Here is a 25,222-nt window from a genome sequence, read left to right as displayed (position 1 = left end):
ACTGAGGTTTTAATTAAAGCCAGTGCTCATTGGGACCAGTAATATGTAGAAGTATTCTCTTGGGCTTCTTCACAGGAATGAAGTATTACATCTGAGACTATTTGGAAAAAATAGTACCATTTCACTTTATAACATCATTATAAATTTGACAGTGAATGTTTATGCAGATATTGTAATAGTCTGATGAACAGGCTGTGAATTTGCTGGCTGCAAGTCAATTAGCACAAACAAGTTCTGTGTGGCGAGTCAACTTGAACCACTTAATTTTTACTGGAAAAGCAACTAACAGTATTTTTCCTTACATTAAAGGATTGACTAGACAGTTCCTTTCCCCACCAGGTTTTTCTGAGTCAGTGTCAGCACGCCATGCATTCAGACTTTCTGTTTCAATGCAGAGCCAAAAGGCACAATACATTAGCTCTCTCAGACCAAGGACTTTGTTAAAGGTTGATACTATAATAATGGGGTGAACATTCACCCATGCTGACAGACAAATTTTGTTCAGTATTTTTTCAACTAGCCAACAGTGCGCTCTGACAGAGCCTCTTTCTCTTCCCTGCTTCATTACCATACTGTCTTCCCTCCTTGTCGTCTTAATACCCAAGAGACAGATGTAATTACTTGACAATATTTTAAAACCTAATCTAAGAGCATGTGAAGAAAATTTGAATTCATGAAAAGGCTGAAGTCAAACTAACATCACTTTATATAACCTCTAAGGACTAGATAACATCTTTAAACACATGTCCTGACTTGAATAGGAACAAAAAGCAGCACATTGCAATGGGAGCTCTGGAATTCATGCCTACTCAGGGGGAACTTGGTCATCCTCTGTTGATCTGCTCCCTTGTGCCAGTCTAAGCAGATCAGGGCTCTGTCTCTGCTCTCAGTGCACAGATACCCAGTGGGAACAGCAGTCTCATCAATCTCAGCTAAGGAGATGCCAAAATAAACATTATGCAAATAGTAGCAAATAAATCAAAGGAAAGGCCATAGCAATTAGCTTGTCCGATGGCCCTTTCACTGTAGGACTGAGGCACTTGAGTGGTGCCAGGAAGTTTTTTCTTTGTCTGAATCTAGCTGCTCACCAATAACATAAAGACCTGGCTGAGAACCAGAATGTGGCTAACTCTTTTTCCTTTTTTAAAAATAGAGATGAACTCTGTCATTAGGCTTTCTTTATAGTATTCTGAATAAATCTCAAGCTGTTGACCCTCATTCCTGATGCATGGTAGTCAAATCATTGGCTTGGTTGATTAGACCCTATTGTATACTGAGAACAGACAATATGGGTACCTCAGGGATCGCTCACTGAGTTGTAAGTAGCTACTTGTGTCATCAGGGTTGTCCTCATCGTTAGCTAGCTGGGACCAGCTGCCAGTGCTTTCTTCACTGCTGCTGAGATGGTTTGGAAATTCTTCAGCTGTTTTAGTCTCTTCTATGACTTCAGCATCCGGTTTGCTCTGAGGACTGTTGCTGGTAGGGTGATAAGAAAGGCACATGATACTGTAATATAGGCAAACAAACTGGTGCCACCAATCTCCAGACAATGCTGCTCATTAAAATCAACCAAGCTGCAAAATTATACAGATGCAAGAGATTGGACAATCTTATAATTTATACATGAAGTCCAGTTGAACATATGGTCTGAGATGCTCTTAAAAAAGGATCTTCTTATGACTGCTACAAACAAACACAAAACAAAGTAAGCCTTATACTGAAATATGCACAGAAAAGGTTTAACTTGTACAAGAAGATTTTACATGTACAAAAAGAATTGCTCACTGCATAGGGCTATTGCTTAATGCACTTCAGTCAATCAGTGGTTGAAATATGTGCTATATGTTAGTGTAGAATGACAGCATTTCTTGGAAATATATATTGGCACTAAATCCTTGTACTAATGGGTGAATAAGTTTCTTGCCAGGGTTTTCTGGTCAGTTAGCATTGTAGATTCAAAAGAGGTCTAGAAGTAAAAGTAGGAAAGTATTGTGGGTTGTGAATCACTAATCATGCTTAGCTTTCTGTGTATCTTAGGATCTTTGCTGCTTAGGTTGGGGAAGGACAAAGTATTCTTTTTCTAGGTAGGTGTGCAGCAGGTAGTCAGAAACCAGACTGAATATGGAGCCCAGACTGAGTTTAGAAAATACAGGATTAAGGGAAAATTGCTTTATAATTCTGCACACTTGACATATGTCACACATGCATATTTATATGACACACACACATATATATATACACATATACACACACACCCACAAACGCACACACAAACAAAAAATAAAAACTGTATTTATGGTAACTTTTCAGAGCCAAACTGGACTTCGTGAGACTTACCATGGGACTTTTGATATGCAAGCAGAAAAGTACATAATAATCCACCCCCCGCCCCCTTTTTTGGATGATAAGAAAGAATGAATTATATCGCTGCAGCACTAGAATAACAATTAGAGCAAAATGTAATTTTGTTATATTTACTGGATGGTCTGCATTTGCAACTTTGTGATTAAAACAATGATGTAATGTGTACTGGCAACCCTCTGCAGGATCCCTCTAGAGAAGTTGTCGCCTTCAGACTTCTATCTATAGTTATGGCTGAGGCACCTTGTCTTCAGTTAGAGCAAGAGATCACCCCAAAAATTTGATTGCTCCCAAGCAATTAACTTGATTAAGAATATACTGAGACAATACATTGTGGATATCTCTTTTGCCATGCTCTCACTCTCAGGACAACTGAGAAGTTGCTGCATTAATGCTGGATGCTAGAGAGAGAGGCAGCCTCCTGTACAAGGAGAAAGGGACTTGTTTGCCTGAGGGCCACTGCTCTACCAGGCAGTCAACATCTGTCAAATAACTATGCCTGTCACCCCTGACCCCTCAGGTACAAAACTCATCATCTGTAGTAACATGAAGGCACTGAGCAGCTAGGTTACAGGGTAGTGGTGTTATTCAGATTTTTAATACAGGGCAGGTAGCGCCTAATACTTAGTCCAAAACACGAGAGATTTTTGTGGGCGTTGTTACTTGGCAGTTTGGGGTTTGTTTGATTCATTATGCAATTACATCTCAGACTAGCAATGCTTTGAACTGACAGTTCCCTACTTCTGAACAGTCAGTTGGAACGGCTTCTGTGTATCTGTGACAGGACTGGGTCTGTTGCACTGCCTACGTACAAGAAACAACTCTTTGTCCTTGCTGAAGACCTCCTCCCCAGGCCTGCACAGCTTTTTTTTTTTTTTTTTCTTCCCCCTAATTGATTATATGTCTGCTTGATATTTTGCCTGGAGTCCTATGTGCCTGCATCTAACACTAGCAAGTAGTTTCATGCAGTAGGAGTGGATTAAAGCAATTGGTGCTGCTGCTTTTATATCTACATTATGTATTTTTAGGTTTTTACTTCAGCATAGACTTGGTCCAGACAGCCATGCCACAAGTGGTTCAAATCCATGTGAAGAACCACTGGAAGCTTTGCCTTCCCAGTAGGGGTATGAGCACATCCGGTACACACTTGTGCGGCTTCTAGTTGAGATTCCTTTAAAAGAAATCTGCATTGCATGCTGGAAACAGAGCCGATGCATGGAAATGGAGACAAGTTGATTCAGAACTGCACTGCATCGCTGAACCAAAATGTGCATGTAGGCGTAGCCTCTGGTTACTAATTCTGCCCTACCAATCCTATTGCTTTCAACTTCCCATAGCCACTTTGGGAACTCCGCATCAGAGGCAGTAGAAAAATTGTTACTAAAGGGCTGACAAACTGCATGAAAATAACTTCGTTTTCAAACAGTCAAGATTCCAAATAGGTAGATTTCTAAATGTATCTTATTAAAAGCAGGTTGTGTTTGAAGGAAGAGGAAGGTTAGTCGGGGAGAGTCAGTATGAAAGAATAGCGACACTGATAATTACATCTAATTGCTACCATACACAGGAAAGTACATGCTTTCTCACTTCAAGCAGAGCTTTGTCAAAAGCCAAAACAGAGCACTGCCTAGAATAAAATGAGCCACAAAATGGTTTCTGACGCTAGCACCTGCACTCTTTCTAGCACTCTGAGATAATGGGGTGCTGCAATGCTCCAAGTGATTGGCAGTTTGGATACCATTAAAGTAAAAGATACGATGAAGTATAGTTAAAACTCGGCAATGCCTTGAGAGAGAGCCTTGCTCTTAACCTGATAGCATCCACAGCAATCTTCTACTGCACTCTCGTACTTTGCCCTAACCAAAGCAAGTTGCAGATTTCTCAGCAAAAGGAGTACAGCTGTAAGGAGAGGGTCGTAAGCTGTGGTATAAACTCCATGAAATGAAGTTAAAATAAAATGAAAGTTTCTTCTTTTCTCTATCTAAATTCTACCAGAGAAGTCTTGAACCAAAGGAGGTGAGGGGTGCTTTTAATTACTATTTTATTTCTTCCACTAAAGAATTTTTATTTATTGTAGCTCCAGACTGTAAACAGAAAGCTGAACTTCAAGCTCTTGGAAGTCTGGTCTTGTTTCCAGGTACACAAAGCATTAGTTATACGAACAAGCATAGCAGAGAACTACAGCTCAAATTCTGCTATCTTCTGTTTTACACTTACGCTGATTTTTTTTTTTTTAATTGAGGTATCAGCCAGCACTAAATGAAGGTTCAAATTTTGTCCATCTTTCCTGTCTTGACTACGGAAGACTTAAATATTTGTAGAGGGAAAACTTACTTGTCTGTATTAGATTTGAATCTCAGAACCATAATATTGTCATATTCAACGTAAGTTAGCTCCAGAAATTGGCACTGTGATATACGATTGGGTGATTTTATGACATTAGAAATCTGTAGTCAGAACTTAACCTGTTTATTTCTTTAAAAGTGCTTCTCTTCTTATCTCCTTCCTTTATCAAAATATTTTTTCTTGGGAAATTAAAACAAACACCAAAGTAATGTGCTGATTTGCTATTTTGTCACTTACCTATTTAGTAGGGAACTGGAAACCGTGTGTTTCCCATCAAAAGCTTCTGGAGCCTTTTCTTTGCTTTGATGCTCCTTTCGAGAAGGGCCACATGAAGTTAAGGACTCTGAGTCTTTATCTGGCTCATCTCGTTGATCCGTTTCTATCTGAATTAAAGGCACTTCCCTGTGCTGACCTGCAGGGAGGCATCCAGGGCTCTTCATATGCTCCTTTTTCTCATCCAAATTTACTCCATCCCTTTTGGGTTTTGATGGAATTTGAGTTGTGCTTTGGGGATGTTTGCTTTCCAGCACATGTTCTCGGCTTGTATAATCAAAGGAATCCTGCTGGACAACAATTAAATTTTTACCACTTTCAACAATATTTGCAGCCAGTCTGTTTGCATATTGTTCCACATGTGGTGGGGAATCACTGTGAAACTGGTCTGCCTCTGCAGCCTCTGCCTCATCTGCTATGATTTTGTTCTTGCGCATTAGAGATTCAATAGAACTTGCCCATGTCTCATGAATTAACATATTTGTTATCTGGTCAGTCTTGCATTTTTGGTACAGGCATGAGTCAGACTTGCAAAGACCTGAAGAAGCCACGATACTGACTGGCTGTACGCTTAAGGAATCTTGGTGATGGTGGGCAAATCCATCTAATGAATTTGCCTTAACTGGGATATTAACTGTTAGCCTAGAGCCTGATGATCTGCTGTCAGGCATTGATGATTGCCTAAAGCAAAAAGGTGATCGTAAAGAGGGTGGTAGCAAACTGCCACACCAGTCCTTTGAATTCCGAGGGGAAGATAAGTTATCTTTATTTTCCTTTTCTATTTCCCTTAGCATATACCTATAAAATTCTTCTGTTATGCTTTCTGTGCTGGACTGTTTGGATGGGCAACTTGGTCTTACATTAAGATGACCATTTTTCTTGGCTACCTGTTGCAAAGCAGAAGTTAAGATGTTGTTTGCATTTTTTCCTGCATAGTAATCCAGTAGTAAATCAAAACCTCTTCCTTCGTTTTCCATCTGGTTCACCATAAATCTTGAAAATTCATCTGTAATGCTTTCACAACTAGACTGCTTTGAGACAGAACTTGTCTGGCTCACAGGCTGACCAAAGGTGTTCATTAGGCCTAGGGTATTGAAAGAGGCTTTGGAATCCAAGTCCTCCTCTGGTATGCTCTCGCAGCTTGAGGCCTTGGCTCGGCTCCATCTTTCACAGTGCAGCCTGTTCCTGGGGTGGTTTGGACCTTGCCAGATGCTATCAACCATAGAGAGTTCAGTGAGGTTCACGATCTTGGCAGCCACTTCATTTGCAAAGATATTGACTGAATCTGGTGTGTCCTCAAGGTTTATAGATTCATCTACTACCCGATTCATCAATCTTTCCTTTAGCTCAGGATGCTCATCTGTTTTTCTTTTGATCTCACTAAGTCTAGGTGCCCTGTGTTTCCGAACAACTGAACCATTAGCATGGGTTTCCTTTTTCCTTTTCATGGTTCTGCATGATAAACTCTGGGCCACCAGATATTCATTGCCTCTCTTCCATGCACAGAACCAGGGTTGCTTTCCACTTGAATTTTCAAGACAAATGGCAGCTATTTCTGTTGCCATAGAGACAACTGTTTCTGCCAATTCTTCTGCAAAATCTGTTATACAATATCTATCCCTTGAATGTTTTACCTGTAGCACAGGCTGAGAAGGAAGCAAGACATGATTTCCTAGTAAGGACAAGCTAACCTGAACATCATTATTTAGCACAGCATCACACTTATGCTTGGCCTGGTTTTCTTCATTCATGGTGGCACCAGAAGGCAGCTGTTCTTGAACACCATGCCTGCATTCATTGTTTGCAAGGGTATTTTCTCTGTCTGAAAATGATCTGTAGTCTTTCTTCTTCTGATGATTGTTACTCTGATTTGGGGATTTGTAACAGTCTCGTGCAGTTCTTTTTAGGTATCTTTTCTTGGGAGATGTTTTTGCAACAAGTGCGTTATGCCCTGTAGCTCTACTTGTTGGTTCTGAATTCAGTGTGGTACTTTCCTTGCTATTTACATCTTTCATACTACTTTTCCTAGTGCTTGTGACATTTCCAAGATCTTTCCTAGCACTAGTGCTGTAGGATGTACCAAATGGCTTAACAGCAGAGCGATCAAGGGGGCTGTGTGAAGTTTCACGTGCTGTTGCCTGTGTTGACCATCCTTCTGCTCTTGTTACTTTCTCTGCTTTTGTGCCCTCGGAAAAGAGAGGAGAACACTCTTCAACTTGCCTTATGTCGTTCATCTTCTTGCAAGTGAAATATATTATGTTAAAAAGCAACTCGTTTGCAGTCTCCATGAAAATGTCTTGTGTACTTGAGCCATTTTCTGAACGGGGGTGCAGCTGTCTCTTCTTCCTAACCTCTTCAATAGAATGTCGTAGAATAATATTGGATAAGTTTTGCGCAAGTTCATCCCTGATTACTTCATCAGTGTGTGGAATCCGTGGCCTTGCTGCTGTCTCAATAATTTTACCATTTATGGATTCCATAAAATGCCCTACATTTTTGTATGTGTTGGGTTTTGTCAAAATTGTTGATGCCTCTTTGAGAAGTGCCTCTGCAATGCTATCATTTAGCTTCTCCATGCTGCTTCCTATAGCTATGCTACAATGAAGAGTAATGGCTGCAGAAGTCTGAGCAGCAGACAGAAGTCCACTCGAAGTTGTGGGGTACTTCTCTTCCTTTGTTTCCCCCAGACCACAGACGGCTACAGCACTTGCTACTTGCGTCATGCCACACAGTGCAGATGGAAATGAATATTCTGTGCCAGCACAGTCACCAAGGAGCTGTGAAGATGCTGTGTGTAGCTTTTCATTACCAACTGCTCCGCTTTTAGAGTCTGTGGCTTCTTGATCCTGTCTGAATTTTTCTGCAGCCTGGGGACTGGAAATGGTTCCAATAACAGTGGCTGCACAAGCCAGAGCCACTTCCAGTGTGCTCTGGCTGTGTCCATTTGAATGTTCTTCCTCAAAGTAATCCGAAACTTCAGCAGAACTTTCTGATTCAGTCCAGTGGCACAGGTTGGGGAAGGCAGACCCTGGCCAGTCAGATATATTTTCAGAACTGTCTGGACTTTGCACTATGACGATCTTTGGAAGTTCATTCCACGATCGGGAAGCAGATACGTCTTCTGACTTACAGGAGCTTCCTACGGAGATGCTGACTGCAGCCTCCTCACTAAAAGTGGGTTGAGACTGTGACAGTCTAATGAACGCATCTTGCAGAACAGATTCTGCTAAATTTGTGGCATACTGACCTGTGGTTGCCTGCTCATTTTGTGAGGGAGCATCAGTTTTCCTGATATCTGCACAATCCTCTCTGTCTGTCTTACTGTTGTGTTTTGCTGTTGGGTCATACAGAGGCCCCAGCTCCTCTTTAGCCATTTTGGTTAAAGATACATCTTCTAACACATGCGCTGAGCAGGAATTTTCAACCTCACTAGTCAAATTAGTGGTACTAAAGGAAGAAGTAGCTCTTCCAGCTAATTCCTTCTGCCACAGTATTTCCTGGTCTGACTTATCTTCAGGTTGGGAGATGCCATCTTCAGCCACAACATTCACAGCTTCAGAGACTCTAGTAGCTGCATTATCTTTATTAATGCAGTTCCCTTCAAGAATGAAGGGCAACCTGGCTTTTCTGTAGTGGAGATTTTCAAATCCCTTTCCTTTATTTTTTTTGACGTCTGAAGACGCTTCTGAAACACTTAATTTTTCATGACCTATTAAAAGAAAAATAAGAAATTAGTTTTTGCAGAGTACCCTGTAACTTTAAAAAGAAAAAGGCTGCACAACTGTGTAATGCATTACTGCTCTGTAAAACTACTGCACAACCATGTATCCTTGTCTTTGAGCAACAATTTAAAAATATGAATGGCTGTCCATTTGCTAAATTACAAATAAATACATGCATGAATTAACATCAAGAGGAATTTCTGTGAGCACTGCCATGGCTGTTTTGCAGTACAAACAGCAGCAGAATTATTCTCAGTCCCATTGCTTTTACCAGTTTTATATTCATCAGCCTCGTTGTCATCCTCGAGGTGCTCAGATGCTGTAAGGAAATCTTCTTCTATTGAGGACACTGAGCAGTTTGTGTCATCCTCGGGCTTTAAGACATGAGCTTCTATCTGCAGCTGTCTCTCCTGAACGAGCTCAAGTCCAATCAGAAACTTGTTTATTTCAAAAATGATGCAGCTTGCGCTGTTTTTCCTGTCCCCCCTTGCACACTGAACCAAGCAGACATCTGCCAGCCAAGGACACTAGAGGGGAAAAGAATCTCAAATAGTTATTTAATTAAAAAATAAAACTTATTTTAAGCTTCCCTCTCTATAAATATCTTAGGAATGTTCTGTTGCAAAGATGCAATACAATTTGTCATTTAGATGTTTGAAACACAGTGTGCAGTTACATATATGCCAAAATAAGACCGCTTGGACTGACAGCTTTTGTTATACAAGCGTTTTAGTAGAGAATCCAGCTGTATCACAGGGGCATCTTTATTTTGTTGAAATTACCAAGTTGGTTGTTTTCAATCAACTTCTTGTTTTAATGACAGAGGCTTATTTGCTTTTAGCCATGTCAGAGTTAGCCATCTGACATACTGTTATTAATGGCTTCACACCACCCAGTATTACCTGTCTCTTGAGGGAATCATTTGTGATCATGATTTCCTTGTCAGGATAATTTCTGTTGCAATGCTTATTTGAAGGCAGCCCTGTAAATACTGGCTTTTAAAGGTGACCTGTTAAGAGCAGGTCACCTTTAGATGTTCCTACAGACTGTTTTAAAATAGTGTTTTATTTTGTTTCTTTGCTCTTCTTCCTCTCATTACCTATTTGCCCAAAGCCCCATTATTTCAGGCCAGTATAACCTCCCACTGGAAATGGGGCTCCACTGCGCACTGTGCTGAGCCTTTATATAAAACTGTCTTACCCAGAGAAGCGGTACAATTAAGTTGAAAGTTGGACAGAAACTGAGAGAAAGGAACTCTTGTTATCCTCATTTTATTGATATTAAAACTGTTGGATATTTATACAACCACAGAGCTAAGTTGATATCTCTGCATGGGACTACGTTTGTGGTATGGATGTACTCTGAAGCAAAGCCAAGCTTTTGCAGCTTGTGATCTTGTGCTTTAACTCCAGGCCCCCAGAAAGGAGCCAGCTTGTGTGGAATAAGCCTGGATTGAGGCGGTAGATTTTAAGCTGTGCAAAAGATGCCCTGGACCCCCTGTGCATTTGCACAGTATCTAGCATAATGTAACCCCATCCTAGATCTTTTGTCTTTCAGTGTGAGTGCAAAGCAAATATCTAGTAATAAAAGGAGTGGGATGAGTATTATGTTGGAATAGCATGTTTTATTAGTCTGCTCTTCCTTTCCACCTAAAAAATGTGTCTGAACAGAAAACTGGATAAATTAGTGTTAAAACAGAAAAGCTAGATTTTTTTGAACTGGCTGCTAAGAAATTGTTGCTGAATCAGACTTGAGCATACACCGTACTGTGAAAAACATTATTAAAAACAGATGCAGCCTTAGATCAAACATTCCCCTGCTGTTTCTCCAGTCCACGGTTTGCAGGGTTGTACTTGTGAAAAGGGCTGAGGGGGAGCAGAATAAAAATCCTTGTATGAAAACTATGTGAGTCTCCTTACAAATGAAATTCTCTGGAAAGTCAAACAAGTGTGAGGACGAACATAGCATGTGCTTATCTGGCCAATAAATCTTACCCAGTCTCAATGCAAAGCTTTACTCATCTTACAAGACAGAAATTTAGGTTAGTTCTCATTTGTCTCTTGCCTGCACCCTCTCTGACAAGGCTGCCAGTCTCAATGGCTGCAGTCTTTTGGAGATGGGGATGACTTGGGTACTTGAGTCATCTTGTTCAGGCCTCAAAACACCCTTGCGTGTATTGCAGCACCTTACCCCCAGGGAAGTGGGGTTTGGAGCTCCACTGCTCCTACCACAGGCTTGTGCTCTTATTTTTTTAAATCTTTCTAAATTCAGCCATTAGTCACAAGTGGCAAGAAAGCTCAATAACCAGGCAATTTCTCTTTTATCAGCTTATTGGTATAACATAAAATTAAATGATCTTTGCAATATAGCTGTTCCAGGGCCTGCTTCATGAAGACTTTTGTATACAGGTTAATTTCAGTGGAAAAAAAGTTTTCTGCTTTTTTTTTCTGCAGCAGATAAAACTGGAGATACCTGTTCATGTTTTAAGTTTTCTGAGAAAGTTTTGTACTCTGGGATAACTCTGCAGTTTTAATGAAGTTGTTCCCAACTCATGCTTGGCCAAATGAGATCAGAATCAGGCCAAAAAATACCAACATATTTTTCATTCTCTTTCTTTACACAGGCATGAACAGGCATAAAGTATGATAAAAATGGAAAGGAAGAAAAAGCTTTTTACTACAATAAGGAGTTAAGCTTCTGGAACTTATGTATTAAAATGCCTTTAAGCAAATGTTATCATTTGTTTCCTTTATCTCTGTGGTGCCAGTAAGAGGAATTCTTGGCCTCCAGATCACAGATAGGGAACATTTCATTGGCAATAATGGGAGTGAAGGAGTTAGCATGAGAACTTTGCCTTTAGCTCCTTTAAATGTTAAGTCTTAATTAATTCATTAATTACTTTTTAAGTTGACAGAAGCTAAATGAGGTATCAGCTCTGATATGGTTAATGTAGCTCGGTATTTTCCATTGTCACATTCAGGCTTACAGTAGCCTCTAGGATCTTCAAGTCCTATCGTCAGCTCTTTTCCAAGGTGCACGCGTGGGAGAAGATGGATTGGGAACAAAAGTGGGAAGTAGCAAGACTTCACTTGAAAGGGAGGCTGTAGGAGCTGTGCCCTGATCTAGCTACGTGCACAGAAAAAGTGTTACATCTTTCCTTTTCCCCCTCTGTGCTGCCCTTCTGACTCCTGCTACTCTTGAAATCTGGGCTTATGAATCATCTCTTGCCCCCAGTGCCTGCCTTCCCTGAAGGATCAACTGCTAATATGGCTTAAAGCATTATCAGCTGCAACCCAGACATCCACAGGATCTAGAGGGAATAGCAGGATCTCTCTCCTATCTTTGTGTCACCCCCCCCGCCACACACACTTAACAGACTTTCGTTAGACAGATTTATTTTTTATGTTTGCAAACTCCCACTCATCTCTTAAACTGGTGCAAGGTCTTTGCTTTCAGCTTCCTTTTTCCTTTTTCCAAATGCCATCCTTCACAGGCATGATATGATCTTAAAGATGAGTTTGATTCCTACCTGGGGAACTTCATAATCAGCCTGAAGATTTCCTGATGCTAATCCACTCAGCAGGACTATTTCATTTTCCTTTGGTGGCTGTACATTCATTGAACTGATGAGTTTGGGGAGATTTGGAGAGACGCTGATCAGCCTCTGTAGTATGAAAGATAGATTTTGCTCTTAGGTAATGAAGTCTGAGTTGCACAGTTATATTCATAAATATCAAAATGAAATACCACTTATAGGCATCCCTTTAGAAAGCTTGCTTGAACTTACTACTTTGAGTTGATTAAAAATAGAAATGGCAGCATTAAAATGCACATTCTCTCTTTTGAGCCACCAGGCAAGACAACAGTGACAGTATAAACTTCTGCACAACTGTCCAGCAGGACAATCTGTCATCCCCTGCATTGTCATGTGCTAAACAGCTTGATTGTATTTGTGCATCTAAATGCTTGGCCTTCCTATTACAAGTGAGTTCCTGAGACTGAGAACACTGTGTCTCTTATTGCCTAAACCAGAAAAGATTCAGTAAGTATGGTAATGAGAACAGGGCAAATCTTCCAGTTTTCCTCCAGGCATATGACAAGCAAGAAACAAAAGGGAAAGTTAACTGGAAATTGCTGATCAAATTGATGCAATACTAAACCTGGAATAACAGAAGTATTTAATACACAGATGAAATATGCATTTCTTTGCTGTTCTACTGGACACCTTCATGACCTTTCATTTGTAATGAGACAACCATTTTCTACCTGTTATGTATTTGCTAGAGCCAAAAGTGGTAATAGTCACAACATCAATGCTGCTATGTAGCATAGGAGATTTGTATTGCAATACTGCTAGGAGTCCCCAGTGATGGATGGGCAGGAGACATCTGTGCTCATTTGTGTACAAAGGCCAGACCAAAAGGACAATACCTACTCTAAGAGTGCTTGCAATTCTTTTCTGCCAAGGATCTCAGTGTGCTTGCTATATGAACAGGGAATCAAGGATGACGCCTTACAGAGGGAGTAAATGCCACATCCATTTTATGCACTAGCACAGCCCATCAAATGGCAAAGCCATTAAGGGAATGTAGATCTCAGGCACCCAGCTGTATGCTTTAGTTACTATGCAATTCAATGATACCTCACTTTTTCCTTTTCATCTTCAAAATAATAAGCTTGCAGTACTGTTATTAGTACTGAATTAGATATAATAAAACTTTCTGGCTTAGCAAATCTAATTCAATTTTGGGGAACAATTAATTTTTCTGTAGACTGATCTTCAGATGAGGCCAAGTATTTATATTTGACATAACTAAATTCAGTGCTTCAATTCAGTTTGACATTTCAGTATAGTACAAAAAAGTTCTCATCCTTTTCTTTTTTCAAATTATAACCTTTCTGTTATCACACATTTCTCTACATATCTCTGTTTTTCTACCGCCTAAATTGCCACATTTTATCAGATTTCTTAGGTAGGAAATCATGGCATTTTGTATATCTTTTACTTCAGTTCCTTATGTTTTGTTCAGAATAAAAAGGGAAAAGTCTGGAAAGATGATTATTTTACTCCAAAACCCCCCCATTTTACCCATTCCAAGGTTCAAAGGGTAATGCAAAATCCTAACAGTACCTATTAGTAAATAGTTACATATTTCATATGAACAACAGCTATGCTAACATCTTTAAAATTCTTCTATGGAATGCTTTCACCACATCAGTGTGTTGTATAAAAATCCACCCCACTCAAAGCCAATTTACACAAACTGCCTATTATACACAAAATTTGTGATGAGTGAGTTTCCTTTTAGAGAAGAATACAGAGTGTCTGTGCTAGCAGTGAATTTTTATTTCCTACACTGAAAACTAAAAGAAAAGTATCATCTCCCAGTCATGTCTAATAAATGTGTTGATTCTGCACCAGAAACTACCTTTCTAAAATGTGGCCAAACGTTGCGGTCTTGCCATCACCAGTCCCGCCACGTGCCAGCTGTGAGCATGTCCAGGTGCAGCACTTCGCGGAGCCGACTGGGCTCTGATGCGAAGGAAGAGCTTAGCGCTATGCGAAGCGCACGGGTGGTGAATGCACCACTGCTGTAGGTAAAAATCATGCAGCTGCTTTCAAAGGTGATTTGTGCTTGTGAGGGAGTAATCTAATCTCCAGGCATTGTAAAGGATAGCTGCATAAAGCTAGTTTAAGTTGGCTTTTACAGATATCTGGCTCTAAGATTGAGGGAGAAACTTTTGGTATTTCCTTATGACTTGCTATAGCTTTTGTTCCTTAATAAACATTGTAAACAACAGTAAAACTATTGCTTATTAGAAAACAGCCAGTGCTTCTGTGGATTCAGTGAGGTTAAACCTCTCGGTCTGTTCCACACAGTCAACCTGCTGATTCAACAGAAAAATCATTTTGCTGCAAGAAGCTGAATTTATTTTTGACATCTGAATTTTCACAGATCCAGGATGCAGAAAACAGCAGAGAAAAACAGTTCCTGCTAATAAATGATTTGCAGGAGGCAACAAGGTCCCAGCATTGGTTGCCCTCCCATGAGCTAAAAGTGGTTTCAGCAAACTAACCGTAATGCTTTACTGAGGAACTCCCTGGATATTGTCAGGAGATCCTACCTTTGTTCACTTACTGCCATATTGCTGTGTCGATCATAGGCACCAAGCCAGGATGATGAAAATGAACTGATAAAGGAAGGTGTAAACTCAAAACTGACACCAGGCCATATCTTTAAAATGTGACTTCCTCAGATTTGAGGTTTTTTTGGAATGGTATGTATTTTAAATAGCATATCATGATGTAGTTTGTCTTAGTGTTTGTAAAATAACCAAGCTCTTCTCTTTTCTCTTTTCTTTTCTTTTCTTTTCTTTTCTTTTCTTTTCTTTTCTTTTCTTTTCTTTTCTTTTCTTTTCTTTTCTTTTCTTCTCTTCTCTTCTCTTTTCTTTCTTTTCTTTTCTTTTCTTTTCTTTTCTTTTCTTTTCTTTTCTTTTCTTTTCTTTTCTTTTCTTTTCTTTTCTTTTCTTTTCTTTTCTTTTCTTTTCTTTTCTTTTCTTTTCTTTTCTTTTCTTTTCTTTTCTTTTCTTTTCTTTTCTTTTCTTTTTTTCATCCCTTTTTTCTACCCTCCAAACTTTCAGTTAAGCAGGTAAAACACACCTTTAGTTCTGTTTTATCTAGACCCCTCCTCAAGACCGCATAATCAAACTATCTGGAGTTTGACTGAGTAAGACTGGTCAGCTAAATAAGACCTAAATGAGTAGAAGATCCTCAAAGGCTTTTTGGCAGTAGGAAAGAGAGACACCAGAAATTATTTTTATGTAGTATTATGTCAAATTAAAAAATCGGATGTATGACATATCTATGTTCACTTCTCTGATAAAACCAAGGCCGAGCAAGAAGTCCACTCACATGATAACTGCTCTGAATTCACAGGCTGCAACAATGTTAGATATTTCTGGGATGGGAGTAAGAAAAGCTATAAAATATGGCCTGGTGTTGAGAAAATTTCAGATTCCTGATGCATTGCTCTCTGTAAGGGTTAAAAATCTAGGGCTGGCTTTGATTTGTCCATAGAATTTTGATCTGGGTTTGTATTGGACAGTCCTGGTGTACCTGATGAGACCCACTGAGCATGCTATTAAGACCTAAATTGTTACCTGTTTCACTTGCTCATCGCTGCAATCATCTCTGTTTGCATCTAAATTCACAAAACAAACCTGTAATAAGAGAGAAAAAGAAACAGTAGCTTATAAAATCATATTAGAATGGCAGCAACTCTTTTAAATTCCACATATGTTCCTTTTCTAGCCTTGCAGCTGAATATGTGAAGCCTTTTCCTAGTACAAGAAAGATTGAAAGGTTAGCAAAGAGAATAGCAGAGTAAATATTAAGAAAGGAGAAAAAAGGAACAAAAGTAAGAGGCGTCACTTTATCTGCTGTCCTGGTTTCGGCTGGGAGAGAGTTAATTTTCTTCCTAGTAGCTGGTATAGTGCTGTGTTTTGGATTTAGCATGAGAATAATGTTGATAGCAACAACTAAAACATCAATGTAAGCAGTGCTTACACTGGTCAAGGATTTTTCAGCTTCCCATGCGCTGCCAGGTGCACAAGAAGCTGGGAGGGGGCACAGCCAGGATAGTTGACCCAAACTGACCAAAGGGCTGTTCCATACCATATGACGTCATGCTCAGTATAGAAACTGGGGGGAGCTGGCTGAGGGGCAGCGATCGCTGCTCAGGGACTGGCTGGGCATCGGTCAGTGGTTGTATCACTTGGGTTTTTTTTCCTGGGTTTTGTTCCTCTCTCACTCTCTTGTTGTTTTCCTTTTCATTAAAATGTATTATTATTATTATTATTATTATTATTATTATTATTATTATTATTATTATTATTTCCTTTTCCAATTATTAAACTGTGCTTATCTCAACCCACGAATTTTCTTACTTTTGCTCTTCCGATTCTCTCCCCCATCCCACCGGGGGGGAGGGTGAGCGAGCGGCTGTGTGGGGCTTAGTTGCCGACTGAAGCTAAACCACGACACTGCTCTGACAATTAGCTTGTCTGATGAATGGGCAAATGTTGCCAAGAAACTGTAATACAGAGGATATTAGAAAAGATGGAGGAAATGTTAAAAATGCATTTGATTGTATATCAGATAAACTCTTCATATCTTGCTTTTCCAATGATTTCTTCTTTTCAGGCACTTGTTGCTAAATATTTCATAAGTGCAAGTATTGATATATGAACAAATTGTGAGTTGCTTTTAGAATTTTCTCCACATCACATAAATATTGTAGTATTTTTCCTAACTTTCCAAACTTCCTAAGTAGAAGTTTAAGACTTTATAGAAATAATTTTTTTTAACCTTGCTTCATGAGCCAATACGCAAGCAGAAGTTTTCAGCAGTGCTAACCGGGCACTACAATAGGTGGCAGAACAGCTTACTATCTAGTAAGTTTACATGTGATTCACTGGAAAGTACTACTTTTAATGACAAGGTCTTTTGCCCCTTCTCTGATCATTATGAGTTTCAGCAACCATTTAATGGTAGCGAGATTGACTTAAACAGAAACTTCAGATCTAAAGACCATTTCATTTCTGAAGACTTTCATTTTTTTACATGATTGGGAGGCCATTTTCTAATTTTCAGAAATAAGAAAATCCCTCCTCCAGCTTTCAGGGACTCCAAAGCTAGGTTGACTGTCCTACTTCTGAGCGCTGCGGATATCTCTTTAGAAGTTTGTGAGAGTTTGGTGTTGTCTCAATTTAAACCAAAACCTGGCATAGATTCAGGGCTGAGCTAAAGCCAACACCTGATTCCAAATAAACTACAGATCCAGAATTTACCTTCTAAGTGCTGAGTGATTTTTTTTTCTTTTCCAGCAAATAGTAAATGTTTCTTTCCCTAATGGTATGTAAATTTTCTCTAGAAAAATAAAATGCTCTAAATTATCCCCTTCACCAATATTGTTGTATGAGGCATCTGAGCTCCTGTTGTGTGCTTGTTTTTACCCCAAGACAACACTGATTTCAGTTTATATGTGCACAGACCATATGTACAGATTATGACCATCTGCAGTAACAGCCAGCACAGCAGATGGAAAGATCCATCCAGAGCTCCCATTGTAAACCAAAAAAACCCCACTGAAAAAGAAAGCTTTTTGCCCTTTTAAATAGTTTAATAGCCTCTTTATATGAACTTAAAAACATATTTTCTAACATTTTTACAATTTTAGGAAAAATATTTCTCTGCGTGACAATGTCAACAATCAAGATATGCCATTTTCATCTGCATTTTATGGCTGGCTAACTTTTTAAGAAATAGTTATAAAAATTTCTAAGCTATAAAGTATTAAAAATACCCTCTAGCAATATAATGTGGCAGTTATGCAATGTCCTAAACATGTTACAGTTAATTATACAGACAAAAATTTGTCTTACTTTCCGTTGGGATTTTACACGTAGGCATTTTACATATCAGCAATAGGTAGTTATTACAAAGCATTAGAAAATTACGCTCTTGATTTTGCACGTGTTCTTGCCCAATGCCCGCTGTGAATACGTGGTTATGAGTCTGCAGGTACACGGAGGTGCGTTTGCTTAGGCGACCATTAATTTGGCAACCAGGGTAGGAGTGCTGGAAGGTACAGGTCCAGTTTCTAGTCCTCTCAAGCATGTTTGCTACTGTACTGAAGGTAGGGCTGTTACTTAAGAGCTTTGTTTCCAAGCCCCCATGCCAGAGTGGTAAGGTCTAGTTTTATACCGGATTCAGCGTGAAAGCTTTGTGAAAAAGCTGCATAGGAGCAGTCGTGTCTGGGCATACTTTCCAGCCAAACACTTGACTCTCTGGTAAACCTTGTTTTGTTGTTTGCTACTTACGTGTTGGCACAATGGTACATGTCTTTGTTGTGTTATACACTGACACTCCTGCCAGTGACACCGACTAACATCCTAAAGGTATTCCCTTTCTGAGCAGCCAAAAAATCATCATCTCTATTTCATGTGGCGTGGATGGCATATAATTCACGAATGCCTCAGTAGAAGAAATAACAGTATAAGCAGGAATACCTATTATTTGAAGTCTCATTCTATTTTTTACATTTAATATTTATTTATTTATTTATTTATTTTCAGAACCCAGCAAACTTATATTATAAAACCTACAGCAGTACTGAATCCACTTTCCAAAAACACTTGTCAAATCCCATTGACATTGATGTATTACACTGCCAATGCATTTTCTTAGCGTCTTTTATTTTCCTTAGCATTTTCCTGTTCTGTGGATTTTACAGTTTTAATTACAGGCAATTTTTACACAAAAATAGTTTTGCACTGATGAAAGACACTGAAGAACTCATTTACTTTTTCCATTTTGCTGTTTGCTTTGAGATTAGCCCTGCTTTGAGCAGGAGGTGGGACTAGATGGCTACTGGAATCATAAATTAACTCTACAGCTCCATCCTGGCAGGCTCTGCACTACTGCTACCTTCTAGGAAGTTCACTGTGAGGATATTTTTCTTGGACATACTTCGCTAGAGGTGCTCAAAGAGAAAAAGATCCATCTGAAGAATCTCTCACTGCTTTCTGCTTACGTAATATAAAATTTAAGCTCTCACTAGTTTGCATTGCATGATGAACTTCTAGTAATTATCAGAGACACCTCCATCAAAACAATGCAAAACAACACTATAGAATAATTCATAATCTGTAGGAGGGAAATATTGCATAGATTATGAAGAAAGAGCCAAGGTCTGGTCAGCATTTTTTAACCTCAATTTAATTCCGACTTTTTTTCCTTTGGATCAGATGCAGGTTAATGTATTTTAGCTTAGTTTAACTAGAACCTAACCTTGTCCTAATCCTAGTATCTTTAAATGTCAGTCCTTTCCCATACACTTCTCCTTTACACCTCACACCCTTGTCTTCCCACAAACATCTTTTCACTTCCAAAATGTGTCTGCTCTCCACTCATACTGAGCTACTGTCTGGAAACCATGCAGAAACTTCAAGATATTGCCTTTTTTTCTGGCTTAGGAAATATTTATTTTGGGGGGAGAAAACAACAAAAATTAAATGGTGTTACATAATACAAAAAGGAAAAAAAACCACCATCCAAATTCTTGCTTTACATAGTGAGATAGTCACCCACAACTTCCCTGTTAGATGCTAATATGTACTTTTTTCCAGTGTAGAAATCCTGTTTGCTCAAGTGAGAACAATACTTTTCTTTTGGTGAACATGTACCACTGCACTCAAACCTAGAGTCTCAATACTGGCAGAAAGCAGTATGCTTCATATCCAGAAACCATTTAATACACAATCACATTGTACATAGCAACCCTTTGACTATGCAGATTCTTGTACATGAATAACACGACTTGGGGTCTGACCCCCAAGCCTCCTCTTCATGGAACTCTCCAAGCATTTCTACTAGGACAGTACCAGGCAGATTATCATCACTAAATTGCTGAGCTGTGATCTTGAAGAAGCCCTTACTTTTCATGACCATATAAAAAGCAAATAGGGAAACTTCTATTTTTCTTTTTTTCTTCCCTATTTTGTATGATAATTTCTGTGACTGGTAAGAGGTGTACGGAGTAAGTTCTCTAGATCAACAATTTCAAGTCCTGAAATCTACTCCTGAGAAGGTGTAGAAACTATGCAGACACCTCAGCATCCACTGTCTGCAAATGAAGAATATTACTTCTTAAAAGAACTACATGTTAAGACATAATTTATTTATAAAGCACTTAAGGATATAATGTACTATACACACAATAGATTTTACTAATTGACAGATGGCCTCAGGGAATCGCTAAAAGCGAACAGTAACACTGTTCTCTGACTTTGGAAGAGTAAAGCAATCTCTTTTTTTTTTCAGAGTACTGATGCTGGCAAACAGCTGAATGGCAAGCAAAGAAATATGGTATTGTCTATATTTTCCTTATTGCTTTCATTTCAGCTTGTATTAACCAAGGTTGGTATTACTGGCATTTTAATATTCCCTAGATAAAAAAGCACACTGATGGTAAGAAAGAAACACTGTCTCAGAGGTATAATACTAACAACAGTAATTTTTAAAAAAGTGTATTTTTCCCATGTGTCTGTTCTAGGGTGAAGTGTATATCAGTTCTGTACTATTTTCCCCAGATAAGAGATTGCAAAGCTACTTTTTTCTGTTTGTTTTAGGAAGTGCTAATGCCTCTTTCTATTGTCTGTATAAATGCCTGACAGTAAAGAAAGGCTTTTTCTTTGTCCTATGAAATATCTTATAGCTTTTGGTGAGATTAAAACAAGCCCTACCTTGTGTTTTTTTTGTTAAACTACTATTTCTTTTAATTAAGAAGAAAATCTGTTTGTTTTCCAATCCTCTTCTATGTCAAAATACTAACTCAGCAGAGATGTTTTAAGGCTGGGCTCATCCTGCCACAATAGTAGTAGCTTCTTGCACAGTGCTGTAATGGCTAGGAGCTGCTAGCAGATTTTGAGAAGAGAAACTGCTTTGAAATGCTTGGTCCCTTTTCTCCAATGAAGCATGAGTTCTTCCAGCTTCTTCTTAGGGAAGAAGTTGAATTGAAAATCCACTGTATTCCTCCCTCTCACTGGGATAATAGCTGTCCCTTGCACCTAACTGATATAGTTACTCTGGTAAGTGAAGTGAGAGCCATAGTCTTGTGTTCTGCACTGTAAAGGACTGTGATCAACACCTGTTTAAAGTGCTACAGGAGGTGTTTGTTCTTTCCCCCCATAAAATCCAAATACATATACATTATATACCATCCTCCCAAATACATTTCAATATCTATTTTAAAAGAAAGGAGTTTAAAGTGGAGAGACAAGACTTGAACATTAGAACTATATACAGATGGCTCGTGCAACCTTAATTCTACCTCGTATGATTCAATGAACAGGAAGACTGCAAAAAGGTACAGAATTATGAAGGAGCAGAGAACTGTATATCTGCCATTTTCTAACATTTCAGTTTATGACCTTGTAATCTAAAGGACACTCTTAAACATGGTTTCTTTGTTTCTAATCTATGTCAGTTGGCAGATTACAGCCATGCAGCTAAAGACAGTATCAAAATGCCAAAATGGTGGCAGGACAACATTCAGGTACACAAACCACTTCATCCCTGCCACTCTACCACTGTATCCATACAGCTGATCCTCATCAGCTTTGGCCTAGGTGTCACTACCAGGCTGGGTTTGGTGCCATACACCTCAGCATAGGCTAAATTTCTGTGTATGTATGTGGATTTGCAGGGGAATCGTGCAGAACTCAGAGTGTTCTGTGCTGTTCTGGTTGATATGTCAGTATGTAAATGGTGTCTGGAAACTGAGCTTATAGGGTCTTTATAGGTCTCCCAGGTCTGTGCTGCTCTGCTTTCTCCACCCTCTCTCCTGTCTTCTGTCACAACACCAAGTCTACTTAGACATGCAAGGTGCCAATTCAGCCCAGGAGAGAGAGAGGAAATAACTGGTTTGGGACTGCACTGCAATCTGCCCATAAAACTCTTGTTTAATTTCCTACAAACAGAAGTGAAAAAGATAATTGGCGCCAGGAGACATCGCAGGAGAAAATGATTCTGAGCAGGCAGTTCCTGGGTGCAAAGGAAAAACGTAGTTTAAATGCCTAAGCCTGAGGACGTGTGGGATACAACTGTGTGGCCTAGGAAGGCTGACTGACTGCTGAGCCCAAGACTGGTAGTAGTTTCATATATAAAACCAGCCGAAGCGCTGATGAGAATGCAGTCCTCAAGGGCAAAGAACTGAAGCAGTGACTGTATCTCCACAGCAGGAAAGGCAAGTTCAAACTGTGCTGTTCATTGCACTTTAAGCTTTCCCCAGTGATACTCAGTAGTTACTTTGTTTGCTTTAAATGTTAGCATCTGTTGCTGACAGGAGTCCGGTGGTGGGAGCAGGAAGGTAGCTGTATGTCAGGGCAGTCGGCTGTCTCCTCTCTGTCTTGGTTTGGGTGACGTAGGTATGAAACTCTCACAATGTGACTTTTAAATTAATATGCATCTGACTGTGCTTGTTTGTATCTTCCCTCACTCCTTGTGCCTAATGTGAGTGACATGCATCTTACATTAATGCAGTGATGTTCTGATTATTTAGCATTATCCTTTGAGAAATTAAAGGCTTGGCATTTATTTCCACATTGTTTCCCCTCTATATTTTGGGCCAGTATTGTTTGTTCTCAGGATGTGTATTGTTTCTTATATGCTATTATGCCACTGAACACTTTATCCCTTCTTTAAATGTAGAACTGTGAAGATACAGTTTGTGAAGAAGGTTCTGAAATTTTGCAGCAACTATGATTGCTATGACAGTTGTTTTTAAGGATTTAATGGAGTGTCTGACCTCATTCATTTCTGCTCTCAGCAATAACTCTGTGATGGGATGGCAGTTTTGGAATTCTGAGCCCTATTCTCATCCTAATTTCATCTGTGCAAAAGTAGAAAAACAATACAGTTGCTCTAAACTTTTATTAGACCAAAGTCAGAGCCTCCTGCCTTTAGAAAGATAGTTTATATCACCGTAATTTCCCCACAGCACAATAACCAAATATAGCTACTCCAAGGCATCACTCACTGAAATGGTAAGTGTCTGTTTCACAGAACGTACAGCTGCATGTCATGCTCCCTTAGGAGCTGAAGTCAGTGAAAGCCCTAGGAAAAAATACTGGTTTACTCCATGCATCTGAGACAAAGCAAACTGTAACCCACAGGAAATACCAAAGGAGTGGCAACATGCCATATTTTGTCCAGAAATTTTCTGTGAGCTTTGTCTCTTTGAAAATGACCGGCAACATTCACATATTTTTGACTTATATTAGGATGGCATAAAATGCCTTTTCCAGCAGATTCTAGCAATGCAGCCACCTGTTTTTTCTGTCTGTATGACAAGATCATTTGTTCTGATGGTTATCAAAATGCTGCTCTGCAAAGCTCCCCAAAAGAACCTTGCATATATTTTCACTTGAATTATTTATGCTAATGTGAAGGCTAAATAAAAACTCTTGGACTTCTTGTGAGATATATAGATATATAGATATATAGATATATAGAGCGCCCGTCTGGAAGGACCCATAATTATTGACCTCTCTGTTCTTTAAACTTGCAGCTTCTTGAGTCTTGTAATCCCAACAGAGTTTCAATTACCATTTATTTATTTATTTTTAGAAAGACAAACAAAATAGCTGTAAAATGATGATTTCCAAATAAATGTTCTAAAATGTCACATGAGATTACCCTTTAGCTAATAATTAAAAAACCTACCTCATAATTTTGGAGATCCGAGGAATTGTTTTAGCATCTAGGTTTGGCAGGACTTGCCTGAAAGGAGGCTGCTTGTGTGAATTTTTTGGGAAGCTTGTGGCTTTTGTCATTTCACTACAATTATTTACTAAAAGAAAACTTTCATAACTGACACCTGAGGCCAATATGTCTGCACCTCTCAGTACAATTTGTACAATATAATTCTGATTCATGTGCTGAAAAGCTGCTATCGGGTTTTCACTGTGACTCAGACTTTGGGGAGTAGAAGTTTCCCTACATTGCAGCTTCAGAAATTTGAGGTCTTGGGCAAATTCATTGCGTTTAACAGGAATCTTGTTATCAACGACTCAGTGGCTGCCCCAATGAATATGCTACATGTTGGATGCAAAACTTACTTCACAGAAATGACTCTGCATCCATCAAGGCCAAAAGCAATATCCAGCCTAATATTTCTACCCTTTGCTTGTCTCTCATTACCATTAAAAAGTTTATGTTTCTCTGTCACCATTTTAATTTACAGACTGGGGTCAAAAGTAGTTCTTGCTGCAGAATGAATAGAAAGTATTACTGCTTGTGCAAGACTACAAGTTAATGTACATTTCTGTAAAACCTTTTGTGCCTGCATTAGTCTCCTTAAATTACTTTTTTGCTAGGCCTTACGCTTATTTATTTTCTTTCTTCCTGTACCCATTTAAATGTCAAGTAGAATCTCAGAGGACTAGATAATGTAACTGTGACAGTTAACGAAACTGAGAAATCTGATTTCAAGGCCAGTCTGAATAAAACAATGATAAATATAAACCAATAAACCATAATTGATACCATCATTTAGCTTTGTTCAAGTTAATCTTGTCTTTTCCCATTTCCTGTATTTGAAGACTGTTGGTACGGAAAAATTATGGTTCCATCAGACCATTGCAGGGGATGTTATTTTCAAGGAGGATTTGTTCCTGAGCAAAATAATAAGTATGAACCTGAGACCAGTTTGTGGGTTGCACAGAAGCCAGTCCTGCTCCTTCCCCTTTTCCTGCCTCCTTTGATCTCCTGCTGATGCCTGCTACCCAAATATCAGCAGTCTGGAACAATATGTCAGTGACCAGGTTGCTCCAGAAAGACAAAGATAAAACTTTATAAAACAGTACTTCCAAATTTTAGACACTTCTAGGGAAAAGATTTCATAGAAATCGTTGAAACTTTCAGTTGTCAAAAGGCCATGAAGTTTTAACTGTTGTGG

The 25,222-nt window shown here is 39.1% G+C and overlaps 1 protein-coding gene across 1 annotated transcript in view; it reads right to left on the bottom strand.

Moving 5' to 3' along the window:
• Positions 1-25,222, bottom strand: part of SPHKAP (SPHK1 interactor, AKAP domain containing) — a 74,195-nt gene that overhangs the window by 5,798 nt on the left and 43,175 nt on the right. The window contains 6 exon segments of the mRNA XM_075509104.1: positions 1,297-1,504; positions 1,507-1,574; positions 4,945-8,689; positions 8,974-9,229; positions 12,232-12,366; positions 15,864-15,923. Coding sequence (XP_075365219.1) covers positions 1,297-1,504; positions 1,507-1,574; positions 4,945-8,689; positions 8,974-9,229; positions 12,232-12,366; positions 15,864-15,923 — 4,472 coding nt within the window.

The sequence above is a fragment of the Mycteria americana genome, chromosome 7 (genome assembly GCF_035582795.1).
Source record: "Mycteria americana isolate JAX WOST 10 ecotype Jacksonville Zoo and Gardens chromosome 7, USCA_MyAme_1.0, whole genome shotgun sequence".
In the NCBI taxonomy this organism is placed as follows: domain Eukaryota; kingdom Metazoa; phylum Chordata; class Aves; order Ciconiiformes; family Ciconiidae; genus Mycteria; species Mycteria americana.
Note: the sequence above shows the minus strand (reverse complement) of the source record. Positions and strands in the feature narration are given on the sequence as shown.